We start from the raw sequence: 19830 nt of genomic DNA on the forward strand, positions 1-19830 counted from the left end.
AATTGTGTTCTTAAGAAGCTACGGGGCTTGCCCAAGAGCTCATAGGAAGGTGGCAGGGCTTACATTGATGATTTTTTCTCTTTTCGTTAGCCATGCAGTCTTGCTCTAGAAAAGATGTCCTATCAAATGAGAAAATTGTAAAGTGCTTGGTGTACATCTCATTCCTGCTTTGTGGGTTTTTGTTCTCTCTTTTAGCCTGCATCCTCTAACATGGAGTCACATCCAATGTGATTAAGGAATTCCGTGGTTTCAGGTTTTATCTCCTTTTTAAAAAGCGATGAACTCTTAGCTAAGGTCAGCCAGGCGCTTCCCTGAACCTGTTCTTTTAATTTGCCATTTCAAACTTATGTACACAGTTTATGTATTTCAGTTCTAAAGTGTATTGATAGTGCTTATTATAGTTTAGATTGCTGTGTAATTCGAACACATCTAGATATGTATTTGACTGCTGGAACAGTCAATGATCAACATTTAACACAACAGATCCCCATTAAGGGCATATGAGGCTCCGCTGGGGGTGTCTCTGAAGATCAATATTATTAAATCACATACATTTTTCACATTGTTTGAGTTCCCAAATCTCAAACAGAGGCCTTATTGATTTTACTAGGCAACTTTTTTTCCCCCCACGGTTTGTTTCTTGTGCTTTCTCTATCCACTGGATGTTGATCAAGCAGTGACTTTTATCTTACTGCGTGGGAGCTATTCAGCCTAGAGCTGCTTCTGTGGCTGTCACTCAATGAATGCCCACAGGCCTCCTGGGCAAATGTGCAAACTTCTTTCCCAAGAAAAAAATTCGGCCTCACTCAAAGGTGGCTACAAAAATTGGCTTAAAACAGCATTCTTCCTGGTGAGAAGTCCACAGACAGATTTTCTGTCTAAAGAACAATGTAATCAAAGATGTATCCATTCTGAACTCTAATATAAATCATTCTTGGAATAGATATGGAGGTAATTGTGTGAAAGTAGTATCTATAAAAACATGAAAATTTGAGATTTTACATTTAAAGAATTTGAAGAAAGGTCAGTAGTCCTCTGGTTGACTGGTTGACTGAAGCTTGGCAATTAAAGCAAAAATGGATGCATTTAAAGAATTAGTTGAAGAAATGGGGAGATAGTTCTTACTGGAATTATATAACACCTAGGAAGTACTAACCATGAAATCAAGTATTGGCCTCCAGAAATTCAGCAGCAGTCCATGTTCGGTATAATACTGAGGAGGAAATGGGATCTTTTTACAATCTATAGCAGGAGTAAGAAATGGGAAGGGCCAGATAATAAATATTTTCAGATTTGCAGACCAAATGGTTTCTGTTGCAATAACTCAAATTTGCTGTTGTAGCATGAAGGAAGCCATGGACAGTACAAAAATAAGTGGGTGTGGCTGTGTTCCAATAAAACTACTTATAAACACAGACAGAAGAAATTTGTTCTACAGGTTGTAGTTTATTAACTCCTGATCTAGAGAAAATATACAATTTTGGTTTTATTGACTTGATAGCTAGATAGATAAGAAGGGTATCTAATGTAAGATTATCAATGATCTATTTTTGCATAGCACTCTTTATTTTAAATGTGCTTCCTTTCTTCTTTTTTGCATTAACATATTTTTAGTGAAAAAAGTTAATAAATTACAAAATTTTGTTTAGTATAATATATGTGTACCTGATTATACACTAAGCAAATGTTATAATTTCATTAAATTACAAAATTTATAATTTTAATATATTATATATTATATCATATATGTATACATTAAACAAAATTTTACCACTTTTTCTTACTTTTATTTCATAAAAAAGATATGTTAGCAAAAAAAGAACAGCATTCACATTTAGAATAAAAGACAGTGCTATGTAAAATGGCTAGGTGATTACATATGCATTATATATACAATATGTATATTACATCTAAAATATATAATTGTATCTGTTTCTGTGGAGAACCTTGACTAATATACTGGCCTATAAATAAAATATTATGGTATCAATCATTAGTGCATTCTCTCACATTCATAGGTAATATTCCTCATAAGAGATTATATAGTCTTTATTACTATTTCAGTAATAGGGAGTTTACTACCTAGTAGGGCCTGGACTTCATTTTACAATAGCTCTCATTATTGGAAATGGTTCCAGAAAATCGTGTCCATTTTGAGATTAACACTATTCTATAACAGTAAGCCCATAAACCAGAAATTCTAATTCTACTATTAGCAACTCCATATAGCCAATACTTCATACTATATGCTCCTTTTAGTGATGTTTAATAGCTTGGGCTTTGGGGTCTATTGAAATGGATTGTAAATTTTAACTCTGAAACATATTATTGTAATACTGGGTAAATATTACTAAAAATTAAAGCCCAGGGTTTTTTATATTTTAAATGCAAATCACACCACTTATAGGATAGGGTGTTTTCTTTTTGAGGTTTACTTAAGGAAATTAATATAAATTGCATGGCAGATAATAAGTGCTCACCTAAAAGGCTATTGCTGATATCATAATTGTTGCCAGTGGAAACAGAAGAGATAAAATTATTACCCAAACTCACCAGAAACATATTTCAGTTTTTATCATTCAGTCAAAATATTTTAGGCACCTACTATATTGAAAGCATACTGAAGATAAAGATAGAAGTGTATTCTGCTCTTATGGATCTTTTACAGTAGCAGAGATAAAAAATGGTGTTTTCTGTACCCATATGGATCCTCAAATGTAGGTCCTGGTTAGTGGGTTTGTTAAATCTCAGTTTTTGGACCATATCTGAACACTTCCAAAATAATAATATGCATCTCTATTACCAATCAGAGATACATACTGCCCCTTTCATCATTCATGATACGGAATCACTGACACCAATACTGTCTTTGCCCGTGTAGACTGTTAACAAGATTCCTCCACTGATTTCCTAGTGATTATTCATGCCCTTGTTTGTATTTTGGAGATGGGCTTTTCCCATGTACATAGTAGGTCCATATCACCTATCATGGATAGGTTTCAAAATCATGAATGTTTTTAGAGATATAAATAAAAAATAATTTAAAAATAATAAAATTGAAAGGAGTGCATAAGAAAACTGATGCTGAAAGACAATCTGAATTACATATCTTAATCCAGGCATGTTTGATGTTTAGTCTAGACATCATGATTAAAGATGATTATGTCAGGGCCTAACAAGCTCAACATGTGTCCTTCTTTGCTTTAGTGGGGTTTGGAGAAATCATATTCTATTCAATCCCCTTATATCTGATTACCCCACCATCTGTAGAAAGAAATCCTAGAGAGGATAAATTTGGATACTGAAACATGGTAAAGGTGGATATCTAATTCTATTACCAAACTGTCTAAATCAGAATTTTAAATCCACCTTAATCCTTTCAGGTTATAGTCTTGGACTGTACATGGACTCAATTTATCACAAGCAATATTTGAGAGATTCAACACAAATTTAGGAATCTATCAAATTCACCAAATATACCATCTTAAAAAGTTTACTTTTTGGCTTATAGAGTCAAATTGTATTTGACTGATTATTTTCTGTATTCAGAGTGAGCCAGTATCCCTTTTACTGTATATATCAGATTCAACAGGTATGTAGATTGTAACTTTTTTTATTTATTTTCTAATCATCTAGAAACTACACCAAATCACTTCCTTCTTCCTGATTTAACTCTGTGGATCCAACATATGCACTGTAACAGTTCTGAATGGTGATAGGAGAAATTGGCAATGTGAGATGGCTGCAGAGCAAGAGAGCGCCTGGGAAGAGAAAGGCTGACTTTTTTGAAGGCCACACCTCCTGTTACAGAAAGAAAGGAAAGGAAAAGAATAGTGTTTCCTTTGAGCAATAAACTGCCAGGTGACATTTCCAGGCTGAGGCCATTCAGAGCAGCAGATGCCTGGGGTGATGAATTTCGGGACAAAGCAATGGAACAGAACTAAGAGACAGAGCATGTTATCAAAAAGAGGAGAATAGAAGCTTTCCTGAAAGAGCTGGAACTGAGAAACTTGGTGCTCCTCATAAGTGACAGGAATGTTGCAATGACAGAGCTGAGGGAATGGAGCTTGTGACCAGCACACAATCCACACCTGTGTGCACTCTGCTTGATCAGCTTGTTTGAGGTACAAAGCATGAAGAAGGGGACACCACTTTTACAATTGCTACTCCTTCTGTTTTGTTTTTATGATCTACTAGAGGCCCAGTGAACGAAATTCGTGCATGGAGGTGTTGTGTGTCCCTCAGCCCAGCCTGCACCCTCTCCAATCTGGGACCCCTCGAGGGATGTCCGACTGCCCATATAGGCCCGATCCAGGTAGGATCAGCCTAAATGGGCAGTCGGACCTCCCTCTCACAATCCAGAACTGCTGGCTCCCAACTGCTCACCTGCCTGCCGTCCTCATTGCCCCTAACCGCTTCGGACTACCAGCCTCATCACCCCCTAACCACTCCCCTGCCAGCCTGATCAACACCTAACTGCTCCCCGGCTGGCCCAATTGTCCCTAACTGCCCTCCTCTGCAGGCCTGATTGATGCCTAACTGCTCCCCTGCCAGCCTGATTGCCCCTAACTGCCCTCCCCTGCAGGCCTGGTCACCCCTAACTGCCCTCCCCTGCAGGCCTAGTCACCCCCAACTGCCCTCCCCTGCAGGCCTGGTCCCCCACAACTGCTCTCCCCTGCAGGCCTGGGTCCCCTCCAACTGTTCTTCCCTGCAGGCCTGGTTGCCCCCAACTTCCCTCCTCTGCTGGCCTGGTCACCCCTGACTACCCTCCCCTGCAGGCTTGATCTCCCCCAACTGCCCTCCCTTGCAGGCCTGGTCCCTCCCAACTGCCCTCCCTTGCTGGCCATCTTGTGGCGGCCTTCTTGTGTCCACATGGGGGCAGTCATCTTTGACCACATGGGGGCAGCCATCTTGTGTGTTGGAGTGATGTTCAATTTGCATATTACTCTTTTATTAGATAGGATTGGAGTTTAAACGCTCTGCAATTACTATTACTAATGACCCTTTCAACAAACCTTTTTGTGGTTTAAAAGAACCTCCTTTAACCCTTTGCACTCGCTTGCTTTTTTCTCGATTTCTTTATTCTAATGCTAACCGTGTCGAGTCACACTCGACATCTGAGTGCAAAAGGTTAAGTTGGAGCAGGCAACACAGATGAACAAAATTAGCCATGCATTGATAATTGTTGAAGCCAGATGATAAGGACATTAGGTTTGTTATATTATTCTGTCTCTTAAACCTTATACAACATTTGAAACATCCCATTACTCTACTCCTGTCATTAAAAATTTATTGAAAGAGACAAAATTTCTCCACTGGTTCTCCACACCACACCTACATTCCTTATTTAACCCACCCTGTCTGGCTTCCTTTCCCATAGTGTCAGTTTTATTAACATCAGAGTAATCTCCAAATTGCCAAACACAACAGACACTTTTCTGTATGTATCTTATTATTCCTCTTCCTACATTTCAATTCATTAGATATGTGTTCTAATTATTAAAACAAATTCCTCTCTGAGCTTTATTCTTCTAGGTCTTCATCTCTCAGTCTAGCAACCCTTCCTAAGTCTCATTGCTCTCTTGTTTTCCAAATTCTCATTGACCATGGACAACCTTCTTGTGTCTCTCTAGTTGTCTCCATATACAGGCTTATACTCATAAGCCTTATTTCTTATTCTGGCCTATTCCTTAAGAAAGAGCCTCATATATTGAATCATTCAATAACATTTCAATTTGCATGTCTAATATGCCTTACAACTTAAAATGATCAAAACTGAAATTTTAATTTTTTTCCAAAATATATTTTTTTCCCGGTTTGCCTCACCTCAGTTGACAACACGCCTGCTCTCCAAGTTGAGAAAGCCAGGAAGCTAAAACCCATTGTCCATCTCCCATCTCTCCAAGTCTTACGATTTTACCTGTATAATATGGCTTCCACCTACTTTCTTCATTTCACTGCAATCACCCTTGTTAAAGCCAACATCATCTCCCACTTCATCTGCTAGAGTGGTTTCTTAAATGGTCTCCCTGCTTCTTCTGGTTCAGGTTCCCTGCACTTTGTTCTCTACATAGCACCACAGACTTCTACAGATTAGCAGCAAGTCATGCCACTTCTGTGCTCAAAAATTCCCCCTGGTTTCCTTTTGCATTTCGAAAAGAAAATCTTATCTCCTCACCACGGCCTACAATCAATCCCTAGTTGATCTGAACTCTCAGCTAATTTCCAACCTAACCTTAAGCCACTCTCCCCCTTGTATCAGCTAGTTCCAGGCTTTCTGTTTTAGAGCACACCAACTTCTTTCCTGCCTTCAAGCATTTCCAAATGCTCTGCTCGCCACAGTGCTGCTACACACAACAGCCTCCTTCTCTTCAACTTCAAGGTTCAGTTTAGAAGATAACTTTTCAAAGATGCCTTATTGTGTAAGCTTTCCCTATGGGCGCAGCCCGCACCATTCTCTTCCCCCATAGGCAAGCATCTCCTAAACTCTAAGGGTCCCCACAAGACTCACAACCAGGGGAGCAATGGGCAGCAGCATCTAGTTCCAGGCTAATCCCCTGAACCTGTCCCTAAGGCCCCCTTTACGCTGACTTCCCGTGAGTTAAGGCAGCCCAGCCTTGACTCTCCTGTTGCTTCTTTTATGCTAAGCCCTTCCTTGTTTAACTATACCCAGCTTTAATGAATTGTAATAACTATACCTCATAGTAAAAAAAAAAAAAAAAAAAAAAGATGCCTTTTTATCAGTCTTTAGTAAATGTGTTATTGTCTCCCTCTTTACCTGACTCTTGCAACAAGACGGTGAATCCCTTAAAGATAGCAGCTGTATATTTTCCTCTTAAAACTGTATACTCAATGTTTAGCAAACTGTATAGCATATGAGTATTCAATAGATGATATTAGAAGAAAATACATTTAAAATAAATATTCAAAATATAACCATTATGTGATGAGTTAGGGATGTTTTACTTAAGCAATCTATTTTTGTAAAACATGTAAGCCAGGTGGAACACTTGAAACCCTGGATGTACTTGTACTATGATGAAATTAAGAGTCTCTCTGATTTTTTTAAACATATGAGAGATATCTAAGAAAAACTTACCCTAGCAATAAAACTTATTGATCACTCATGACAGCTCAATCTAGTGGAAATAGTTAGGAGCTGACTAAAAAGGGTTGTTGATTTTTCTCATGTGTTGCCTCCTGATCACCTTTCAGTCAGCTATTGTATATCTTTACTTGTGTCTGAAAATTTAAAAAGTGCCAACTAAGACTTTATTTGAAAGATAAACATTTTTCATATCTACCCCATTTTAATAAATAAATTTCTAGGTTAATTGTATACTGTAGGTTTATCTATTAAATGAATAGCATTGTTTATACAACTTTGCCCCAAATCAATTAAATGCCTCCCCCCAAACCACCAGGCCTCTACTGTTCAAACACAGGGTAGGGAAGCCTTTATCATTACAGATTCATGTTCAAAATCCATAATTATTCCTTGTCATGTCACAAAAGAAAAAATGGTATATATTTCCATGAAATACCCGGTTGTAATAAACTCCACAGAGAGTCTTGCTCAGAGAGTTCTCTCCTTCTCTTCAGCTGGTTCTTTTGTCCTGTAATTGAATTGAATTTGCTCCTCGCCCCATTCCTTCTAGACAGCTTCTCATTTGAGGGCTCTGAAGATGTATTACACTAATATATCGTCAGAATGACAATGCTATGATGATGCATGGGTATAATACATCTTCAGAGCTTCCACACTGTCCAGAAACAATGCAGCTGGCACTTGATTAAATTTAAACCTAATGCAGAAGGAAACACTAAAAAAAACCTGAAAAAACAAAAAACATCACTGGCTAACAAGGAAGGCAAAAAAAAACCCCAAACCCCACACTAAATAAAAGTTAATTCAATGAACTTCATAATCCTATATACTTTGAAGACAAGTTTTCAAGACTTTAGCATGGCTTATTATTAATTTGTCAAGTTATGCAAGACTTTTCTTTATATAAATTTATGAAGATGACAAAGAAACATGGCCTGAGTTAGACAAAAATACACAATAAATCTAGTTATTTAAGTCACAATTTCTCCGGCAAAGCGTACATATAAAATTTTATGCAATAAGAGTTTCATTTTGCCTCTTTTGTCAGTCTGGCAAAATAAGTCTCAACATTTCAGGAGCTATTTTCATCATGCATTATACTAGGAGACATTTCATGAATGTTGAACTTCTTCCCTTAGGACAAAATTCCCTTTGTAACATTTTCATAAAGGGTGAAAGTACTGTCTTCTGAAAGAAAATATTTCATAAATTTTAGGAAACTTTAACAGGCTGAAATTGGGTGGAATAGTACTAGGATTAGATAACTTATTGATAATAATAGTAATAATAATGATAATAATAATAATCAGAAAAACATAGCACTATTATTCATGTTCTCCTGGTCACAGTATCCTTTATATTCTTTATTTGCCCTTTTTTGGGCTAGTAATCATACCGAACTCTTGAGAGACTTGGGCCTTTATTATGAGGGCAACCCCTCAGTAATATATAGCTATTTAAAAGACTTTTCTTTTGTTCTTTATTTTTATACCAAAAAGTAAAGCAAAAGAAAAACCCAAAGGTATCCCTCTAATCATGCATTGTGTTTCTTGTCCTCTCCTCTCATCAATAGCTTTTTATGAGAACCCAAATAAATAATTAAAACTTTTGTTTCTAGAAGTTATTCTGGTAGTTGCTCAGTAAATAATTCTCTTCTACTTTCTATGTAGAAACAACTACAAAATAACATCTCACTAGTTTAGGACTGCAATCATTACATTGCATTTATCTGATTTTAATCAGATAAGAACACAGTGTTTATCGCTGCCATCTTTTATTATATGTCCTCAAGCAATTTTTACATAAAGATAAACTGTGAAATAAATTTTGATAATAGCTTAGAATTTGGCACTCTTAATTTGTGTTTGCTTTAAATACTTACGTGTACTATTGCCTTTATATCATAGCCCTATGATATGATTATTTGTTATTATTATCACCTCCATTTTGCAGATGAAGAAACTGAGGCACAGAGAGCTTAAGAAATTTGCCCAGGTTGACACACACAGTGAGTGCCAGAGCAAGGATTTGAAACCAAGTAAGTCCAAGTGCTAAGCATGCCCTTTTAAGCACTGTGCTATATTGCCTTGTTTAATAAGAGATGGATAATTATAAAAATGTTATTAGCTTCTTCTACAACCTCTTTGGGGAATAATAGATTCACAATTATTATAAATGAAAATAATTAATGGCAATATTAATTTTTAAAACATTAATCAGCTTATATAAGTTTATTGATCATGTAAAGAATTTATAGTATTCTAAAACATTGTCATTTAACAGTTAGTTATTGAGAATCTACAATGTAGCTACACTTGCCTGGTAAATAGATGTTAAAATGAGAGCACCCAAATAATGATGTAAATAGTGTTTATCATAGTTTTATTGATCTATAATCCAATATTATTAAAATCATTCTAACTTTCCACTAGTGAGAATTTTTCCTAGTTATGGTCAAATTAATCAAGGAAAATGTAATTTTAAAACAAGCTGGAGTATAATTAAAATGCAATAATAATACACCCAATTTGAATGAAAAAATGGATACAGTGCTTCTTTACATTGGAGGTCATAACTCCTCTATAAATAATTATTGCAAGACAAACATATGCTCATGTCTATAATTGTCAAGGACATTTTGAGTCTTGATTTTAAAAAAATCATTATTAACATATTTTATTTTTATTACTTATGTATATTTTCATAGTTATCCAGTAACAGTTCTAAAATTCCAGCAGGCCTTGGTTGCATACAAATGTAGCTTTGATGGACATGATCATACATTTATTGGGAAGTAAAACCAAGTTGTACCTTCATTGATTGCCCTGGCTTCAAATGAACATAATGCTCTTTCCTCGTGAATGTGATACATGACGTTATAATACTTCACATGTAACCTAGTGAAAATATGTTAACCTAAGCTATATTAGAACAATGCCTGGAACACACTAAATGCTAATGAATAATACTTAAGTATTATTTGAGTTCATTTTATACATTCACAATACCTACTGGTACTCTTTCTGGATCTTTTTGGGAATTATCTCAATATTATGAGTGGAATTTTTACCAAGGTTGTCCTACCTCAGCATGAATTAGCATGAACTTTACAACCAAAGTAAAGCTGCATTTTCTTTTTTTAAAATATATTTTATTGATTTTTACAGAGAAGAAGGGAGAGGGATAGAGAGTTAGAAACATTGATGAGAGAGAAACATCAATCAGCTGCCTCCTGCACAACCCCTACTGGGGATGTGCCCACAACCAAGGTACATGCCCTTGACTGGAATCGAACCTGAGACCCTTCAGTCCACAGACCGACCCTCTATCAATTGAGCCAAACCAGTTAGGGCTGCATTTTCTAACTTTCCTTTGTCTGTTTCTAAAGCCCTCTCTACTTTTATTCAGTTAGTGGTGGGCTCTCTGTATTCAGAACCTTTAAACAAGACCCTAATTTGTTTAGACATAACAATTTTTGTAAAACCTTTCCTTTATACATGTAACATGCCACTGACATCACTTAGAAAAAAAGATTCTACCAAAACCTAACTCCTAGAATATTAACACCTAAATGCCAATCTTTAACCCCAAATTTAATCCATTAAAGGGAGACAAATTCCAGATCTATTATGAAATGCTTTGAGATGCTTGATGGATTCCTGTTTTCTGTTTCAGTATGGATAAAGCACTTTTCTCTTAGAACAGTGGATTATTTTTTATAATAATACATCATATCATCAGATCCATTGTTTAACCTTAGATGTGTCTTAAAACACTGAATATTTTCTTGCTATGTACAGTCATATAGTAGGCATTATCATCAGGTCCATTGTTTAGCCTTGGATGTGTCTTAAAAACACTGAATATTTTCTTGCTTTCTATAGTCATATAGATAGCAGACATTAACCGTTCTGAATACAGAGAGCTCTCCACTAACTAAATAAAAGCAGAGGGGTCTTTAGAACCAGACAAATGAAGGTTACAAAATTTACTATAAAGACAAACTCAGAACAAATAGGCAATTGTAACTGCATATATAAATTATTGGTATGCAATCAAGTTTAACTTGCCATCGTTATGTAGATTCCTTCATTATATAATTATCCATTAGTAAAGTCATTATGGAAGTTCCCCAAAGCTCTACATAGAGTGCGGTTCTACATTGGAAATGGAAGCCTAACTTGTAATCAGAAGATCTGGTATTGTTGAAATGGTATGAGCATAAATTGCTGATTTTACAGAATTTTTCTTCCTAACATTAAATAACAAAGTGTAGTGTCAGGATTGCAAACCTGAGAAAATGCTCAAAGAATTAAGTGTTAGGGCGATAGGCTGCCAGCTTGCAAGGAGCACACACACAGCCTCTTCATCGTAACACTCTTCGTGTTGGCCCAGCACTCAAGTATTTCAAAGCAGACTTCCTTTCACAAAAGGGAATGATAGTAGAATCAAGAGCAATAATAAAAAGTAGTACTTTCCAGATTTTACCTGTGATGATTTAAACTATTATCAGAATTATTAACAGCAGATTTCAGTAGTGTACATGATTTTTAGATAATAGCTTTCATTTTTACAGTCTTTTATGTGTTTTTTTTCCTGATAATCAGTAATTAACATTTTCTCTCTTAAGATTGTATTTAATTCTCTTTAAAGGTTACAGAAGCTTCAATGTGCTAACATTAAACTTGTATGTCTTGCAGCTGTGAAACAAAATGTAAAGCACCTCTTTTAAAATATTTAATGCAGGGCTCAGCAAACTTATCCTTAAAGGACCAGATAGTAAATAGTTTAAGTTTTGTGGGCCATAGGGTTTCTACTGTAATTACTCAACTCTATTATTATAATATGACAGCAGCCATGGACAATATGCAAAGGAAGGAGTGTGACTGTGTGCCAACAACAGCAACTAAAACTCCATTTATGAAAATAGACTGCAGGCCAGTTTGGTCCACAGACTTCAGGCTCCTGACCCATGGTCTAATGAATATTTGGCCTTGTTTATTCTGAAACAACTCTCATTTAGTAATCTCAAAGTCCTTCAAATCTCTTCGTTTTGAATAATTTATTGTATTCCTGATTGAAAATTTATGTTATTTATCTTATAGAGGAGACAAATCCATAGCAATACTTATAGAAAGCATACTATAGAAAGCATATGAAATATTGCTTTTTATCTTTCAGTTTCTATACTTTAATCCACATGATTTCCAAATAATGTCTTTGGCCATTTTATGGCTACTTCACTGTTAAATGATGACTGACAGTATTCTATCCCAAGCAAAAATATACTTCAGGAATGAAGGCAAAACAAGACATGCACAGATGAAGACTGCTAAGAGAATTTGTCTCCAGAGCCCAATTTGTGCCTGGCCCTGTGCTAAGTCATGGGATACAGCAGTAAACAGACACTATTTCCTAACATAAAGAGTCCCCTGTCCCATAAGCCTTAGACAAAGAAAGCCATCGACTACAATTCTGAAAAATAGTTCCACTCAAGTGGTGCAACTAAGGAACAAAAAGCACCCCACTTTTCCTGGGATGCTTAAGAATGGTTTTATTATGGATTGGATAAAGGGATAAAGAATATTCCTAATAGCAAAAACAATGTGTGTAAAAATAGAGAAATCAAATTTCCATCTAGACTAACTGGATGCATAGTTTTGCCCCACATCTAGTTCTTCACTGCCCATATGCTTTTAAGCCTCCACCACTGGGTTTCTGGCCCATTGTCACTAAATTGTCACATGATCACCAAACAACCTAATGCAAAGGTAACTATTTGGCTCTTATCTGACCTGATTGACATTGCTCACTGCACACTGCTCCAGGAAGTGTTTTCTTCTTTTAATCTCTCAAAATCATGGCTTTCTGTTTGCATTCTTACATCTCTGACCCTTTGTTTGTATTCTCCTGTACTTAATTTTTTTATATTAAACAAAAGTGATCAGTGGCAAAAGACTGCATTCAGAAAATAGTTTAAATATGGGCATTGGGATTCAAAAGGGAAAAAAAAAAGAGATTAAAGAGGATATTAATGAAATAAGAATCTAAAAGAATGGAAAAGGATGTAATCCAGAACGTAACAGGAGAAAGGTGCCTTAACTTAATTGAGTTAGGTAATAGTCTTAATGCCTATGGATAATTATGGTGAGAATATCCTGCCAAAAGGCATGAGACATATGGAAATTAGACAACACAGAGTTTGAGACATACAGCCATTGTTTCTCTCATATTTTAGCTTCAGACCCAAAATAATATCTTCGTCAGATAATAAATAGCAGCAGGATAGAGTAAGAACATATCTGGAGATTTCAGATATGAAATAATAGGAATACACTAGGTAACAGTGATTAAGATAAACAGCAATGAATAATAAGTGAAAATTTGACAGAGGCTTTGGAAATGTCTCAGGTTTCTTATCTGCAATCTATCATTTTAAAATTTATCTCTTAACTTTTCTTATTTTTTTCTGACTGAATCTAGATTTATTGATAAAATGACATATGGTTAAAATGTTTATTTTGTAATTGTATTCAAAATCAGGTGGCTTGTGTAAACCTGTCAATGTTCTCCAGGAGTTTGAAATGATTTTTGGCTTCATAACACACTCATTCGAGAACAGTTATATGAATTGCATGTAAGAGCTGTAAATAGCCCCCTCAATTTCAAAAACAGGCTTGGAAGAGTCTATCTGGTCAACATTAAACACATTTGATTAGCCCATTAATAGTTAATATTATGGAATATTTTCTCTAAGTCATGAACTGTTTTCAATACCTTATGCTATTCTATTTAATCCCCATAACCCTTCTGTGAATTATCATCACTTATACTTAAAATTAAAGAGGTTAACAACTTTGTCTAAGATTTTACACTTGGTATGAGAAGATCTGTGTCTTAAATTCAATTCTGGTTGTCATCAAAGTTCATGATCTTTATCACTGCTCTTCTGGTACTACCTGGTCCATAAGAAATTACTGATAAGAATAAGAACAAATCATACATTTTATGTTAGGGATTTGGGAAAAACCTTGAATTTTTTCTGAGTAGGTAAGAAACTAGTCAGAGATTACTCAAAACAATTGGATCTCTTATAAACAAAGACATATGAACCTATCTAAATCTCCAGCAATAGAACAATTTCTTACTTATATTTTTCTTAATATAAATATTTTTACATTAATTCCATAAGCATTTTTGTATACATACAACATTGCTGGCCCTGTTCCATGCTTATTGTTAGATAAAACCAAATAAAATATAATCTACCCTTTGCACTGAGGTTATGTAAGGTCTTGTGGTTATTATAATATCACAGGAAGTAGCCTAGGCCTCTGAGTCTCTGATAATTTTGCTGTAAGTCAGACTAACAGTTAGCTATCTTAAACCAATATGTAACGATACTAACCCCAAGTGTATGATTTCTAATCATTTGCAGTAAGTGAAGTGCTTGATTCCAGAGCTGGGGCAAGAAAGACACAAGATGAGTCTGGAATATTTTATCATGATGGAAAATATGAAAATGCTAAAAAAAAAAAAAAAAGATGGGACATATCACAATGACACAAGAGTCAGAATGAAGTCACCCCCACTGGCCAAATAAAGGACAATTTGAGCATCAAAATAACTAGAACAGTAATGAACTATAATAATTTTGAAAAGCTGATAACCCATAAGTCTATGTCATAATATGTATATAAATAAATAACATGGGAAAATGAGGTTCTTGTTGACAGCAGAATGCCAAGTGCTAATTGGTGAAAGTAAGAGGAGTACTTCAGTTTGGAAAAATCCTCTTTGATGATTATTAGGGTAAAGATTGGTTCACAAAAGCGTCACCGGTAATGCTAAATCTAAGTGTAAGGTGGACAAGTAGCAGATATTTGTATGTTATGATCTTAAAATCTTACCCTACTGCTTATTGGTAGCTTAGGGAAAGAAAAAATAGCTGCACAGTACAGAAATCAGACAACATCTTGTTGGGTAATAGAAATTAATATAAAAAATAAGGAACAGATGGATATCCTGTGCCTCTGGATATCATTCCTTGAGAAGGTTACAACTTCATTTATTTATTTCCAGATGGGCATAACTATAATGCAATCAAGAAGAAATGAGCCAAACCCAAAATGAGAAATATTCTGTTTTAAATAAAGGGTTACAGGCATTGTGGAAAAACATGAATGCTCAGTAATGACAAAGAAAGATAAAGAATTAGCCCCCAGACAAAGGAAGGCTAAAGTGATATGACAACTACATACAAAACTTGGATTCCATACTAGAGAAAAAAGAATTCCATGAAGGACACTATTCGATCACTTGCCAGAATTGGAAGATGGACAGTAGTGGAATAAAAGTATAATGACAATGTTAGATGTATGAATATCTGTGGTTATGTAATAAATGTCCTAATTCTGCAGAAATGCACACTGAAATAACTGGGGAGAAGAGAGCATGGTGAATACAGGTTGCTTTCAAACTATTCAATGAAAATATATAACACATATATTTTTCTACATATTCTACACATAGCAAATGATGAACAAATGGGAAAAATGATCATGAATGAAATTTTGATTAGCACTTCAGAGTCCACAGATACGGAGGGCCCACTGTATGCGCTGATGTAGGCCACTTTATGTAGGGGACTTAAGCATCTGCAAATTTTGGTGTCTGGGGGTGATGGTGGTCCTAGGACCAATGCTCCTTATATATCCAAGGAAAAAATTAAGTTCTGAGGAAGTAAAAATTATCAGGAATGAAAATATAATACATGTATTTTTCTACATATTCTACACATAGCAAATGATGAAGCAAATGGGAAAAAATGATCATGAATGAAACTGAATAAAGGATATTGTATGTCCTTTAAATGATACTGCGATAATTTTTAAATGTAAATTTGAAATTAATTTCTGACTATAGACTAGAAAAAATAGAAAGAAATCACTAGTATACGTAAACTCTAAGGAAACTCATATATCCAGACAGTTCTCAGGAGAGATGAGTGTTAGGAAAATACACTGAGTTGTTTGAACTAAGAAGTGAAATAGCAATTCCAACAGCCTCAGGTGATTAATATCTGTGATGTGGTGGAACGCACACCCTAAGTTTTCTGTAGATTAGGGAGAATCTCTGTGGAGTTATTCTGTTACCACATATTTATTGTTAATTTTAAAAACGGAAATAGACCATGAATGAGTTGGCAAAAATCACCAAAGGTATTGGTAAAAAAGATCAAAACAAATCACACAGGTACAAAAGCTAGTCAACTCTTCCAATGTTGACAGGGAAGACAGTTGACCCTGTAACAGCAAGGATTTGAACTGCATGGTTCCACTTATATGTGGGTTTTTTTCCAATAAGTTACCTGTGCTAATTTTGATGAGTGCGTCAGAGTCCACAGATACAGAGGGCCCACTATATGCATTGATCTAGGCCATTTTATGTAGGGTCTGAAAATTTTGATGCTGTGTGTGTCGGGGAGGGGGGGAGGGGCTAGAATCCATACCCCTAAATAACCAAAGGACAAGTTAGGTTTTGAGGGAATAAACATTTATAAGTGGATTTTGGGATGCACAGTGTCAGCACCTCTAACCCCTGCATTGTTCAAGGGTCAACTGTGTATCTGTTTTTAACACTAATCTTTGCTCATATGGTGACTGCTGTTTTGAGCCACATTTCTTTCATGATATAGTAAAATAAAAAAAGGAGAATATACAAAATATTGATATTTCTTAGGTAAAACAATAACAAATCTGAATTTTACAATTTAGCATTCAAATATAAATATATAAATGAACAAAAGCTAATAGAATTATCAGGCATGTTACTTAAAGCAGGAACTCCACAGTGCTGCACATTTAAATATAGATAGTTAAAAAATTATAATTTGAAAATATTGGAAGCATTTATAAAATTTCAGCCATGTCTAGCTATTCATTGGATAATAGTTAATATTTATGCTAATTTTTCTAATTTGCTCTGTATGGCAGGATCAGGAAAACAAATCTATGTACAGTTTAACTTAGAAACCCAATCTGTCTTCTTTCAGCTTCATGATGTTATCCATTATCATTATTCTAATAACTTCACTAACCAACATTCATGCTATTTAATTAAACTAAAATGTACCCAAGCACTTTAAAACGAAGACTATGCATAATAACAAGCACTGCAAAGCAGGAGAGTTAAATCCAACATATTAATCTTAAATTGTATAAAGATGGAGATTATGTGCCTCGTTCTTACAAAAAATATATTACCATATCAGATTTAAATCCCTGGAAAGATGATTAAGAATCAGGCATACATTTGCATATCACCTTATACTTTATAAAGCACATTTAGGCCTCGTATCTATTTGCAGTCTCACAATAGCCAGGGATTATTATCATTTGATTTTGAAAAGTAGGAAACTAGCTGAGAATAACCGAGGCTAAGCGATTTGGGCTAGCCGTGGCTGCACTGATGACTAGGGAATTGGAGAATTGGAGATAGGAACACATGTATCCCAACTGTTAGTCCTGCATTTGTCTCACACTCCACAGAGAGCCCTGTCACTAATTCAGTGCTCACATGCCAGTTTTTATGATCCTGTAGCCACTCTAGAGAGTGAAGTGTTGGCAGTCAAGAGTGCACTCATGCTTCAGAAACATTATAGAGGCCATAATGCATATCGTATAAGTGTATACTGCTGTTATATTGATTTTCTTCTCACATTAATAGTAATACTAAGCATATGATATGAGTAAGTCTCATCAGACCTACTGCATAAACGAGGAAACTGAAAGACACTTAAGGATAAGTGATATTAAAGAAAGCATTAGCAGATCAAATAGATGTTCCAACTGTCCTCTTCCTATGCCTCTATAAAATGTGTCTTTCTGATTTCTTTAAAAGCATTTTTATCACAATAGCCTTGTTGAAAATATTTCCACTAAAATTATAGAACAAATAAAAATCAATTTTCATTATCTGAAATCTTGTGGCATCCTGTTCATTAAAAGCACCGCCTTCACTTCCATGGTAAATTTAAAGCTATATAGTTCAAATGTTAAAATTGGACACAAATTGATGATTCTGTTAGAGTCGCTGCTGTGAAAACAGAAGTGTTTTGATGGTTATCCTCAGCTTCCTAGGTTGAACTTCCCCTCTCCATGCCACGCCCCTTAATTCCACAGAGGTACATGGTCTTGTACAAGTCGCTTAAACTCTTGGGTTTTAAGATCCCTTCATCACTTAAAATGTAATTCTAACTATCAGATCCTTGATTCTGAACTGCATTTTCAAATTAGACCCAGCAACCTCATAATTTGTATAATGTGATTTCCCCCTGATTACCTTAGCAGTTCATGATGGCCTATTAACATGTGCATGCGGACAGAATAAAAAGCCTTACACATGTTGATGAAAATATTTCACTTGGAATATTTCCATGTGTGCCTTTTGTCTATTGATGTGCAATTCTCCAGGATACTAAAATGAAAATAACCTTGACTAAGAATCACGAGACACTGGTTCTATTCCAGGCTCTGACAGAAAATGTGCATTTAACTTTTGTGAGCGACAGCATATTTAGGTATAAAGAATAAGTATAAAAATACGCATCCTGCCTACCTCATGAATAAGATGTAAGAGAATAAATTGACTCAAGTTTGGAACAAGTGAGGTTAAAGGAGAATAGTGAACAGCACAAACAACACTGGCATGGTTCTGCTTTACCTGACGGGGAGATGTGCCGCCAAGAAATGGTAGGCTCTGGTTTCCCAGTGGCCAAACAAATTAGGGTGACATTGGTTCCTTCATTGATGGTCATATCACTTGAGATGTCATATATCTTCGGAGGAACTGAAATGGTAAAACATGCAGTGGTCAGAAAAAAATATATAAAATTCTGTTGAGCTATATATGATAACTCCATGATCTCATGCACTAAAGCAGGGGTGGTGAAATGCGCTTATGGCCTATGATCATGATCAGTACCCCAAAGATAGATTCTCTAGCTCCTCAAGACTCTCCTGGAGTTTTCTTTGTTGGTTAGTTTTATTTTTTTTCTAATTTTTAGATGTGTAATATTTAATAACAAAAATGTTTAAGCATTGCTCAAATTAAAGTTTTATTGTGGATACTATTTCTGTTGTTGTTAATCCTCACCCAAGAATATTCTTTTTCCATTGATTTTCAGAGAGAGTGGGAGGGAGGGGGAGAAACAGGGAGAGAGAGAGAAACATTGATGTGAGAGAAACACATCCACTAGTTGCCTCCCACATGTATCCCAACCAGGGCTAGGGATCGAGCCTGCAACCGAGGCATGTGCTCTTGAGCAGAATTGAATCCATGATGCTTCATTCCACAGGCCAACACTCTAACCACTGAGCAAAAAACGGATAGGGCTATTGTGGATATTTTGTATTAAAGAAACTGGAGTATTGCTAATCAATCTGTTCTATTCATGTATCTTTACCATAATGATGGTTTTCTTGTTGAAAAGAATAATAAAAATGGAAATTTAGAAGAAACTTAAGCTAGGACAGTTGTGCTTACATCTTGATTCAAAAGCTGAGTAAGATAAAAAAAACATGAGAGGAATGACTAGGAAGTAAGATTCTGGGGTCCCAAAGGCATTTTGGGCCTCAATTATCTATTTGCTAAATAGTAGGGCTGGATATTTCCAGCATTTATGTTCTAAGGGACACTATTACTAGGGACTGTGAAACTTG

At 35.5% G+C, this 19830-nt stretch overlaps 1 protein-coding gene across 1 annotated transcript in view; it reads right to left on the reverse strand.

Annotated features, from left to right (window-relative positions):
• The window catches only part of NEGR1 (neuronal growth regulator 1), an 885056-nt gene that overhangs the window by 377295 nt on the left and 487931 nt on the right, over positions 1-19830 (reverse strand). The window contains exon 3 of the mRNA XM_054721081.1: positions 18833-18958. Within this exon, the coding sequence (XP_054577056.1) occupies positions 18833-18958 (126 nt within the window). The remainder of the gene's footprint in view (positions 1-18832; positions 18959-19830) is intronic.

The sequence above is a fragment of the Eptesicus fuscus genome, chromosome 9 (assembly GCF_027574615.1).
Source record: "Eptesicus fuscus isolate TK198812 chromosome 9, DD_ASM_mEF_20220401, whole genome shotgun sequence".
NCBI classification, from domain to species: domain Eukaryota; kingdom Metazoa; phylum Chordata; class Mammalia; order Chiroptera; family Vespertilionidae; genus Eptesicus; species Eptesicus fuscus.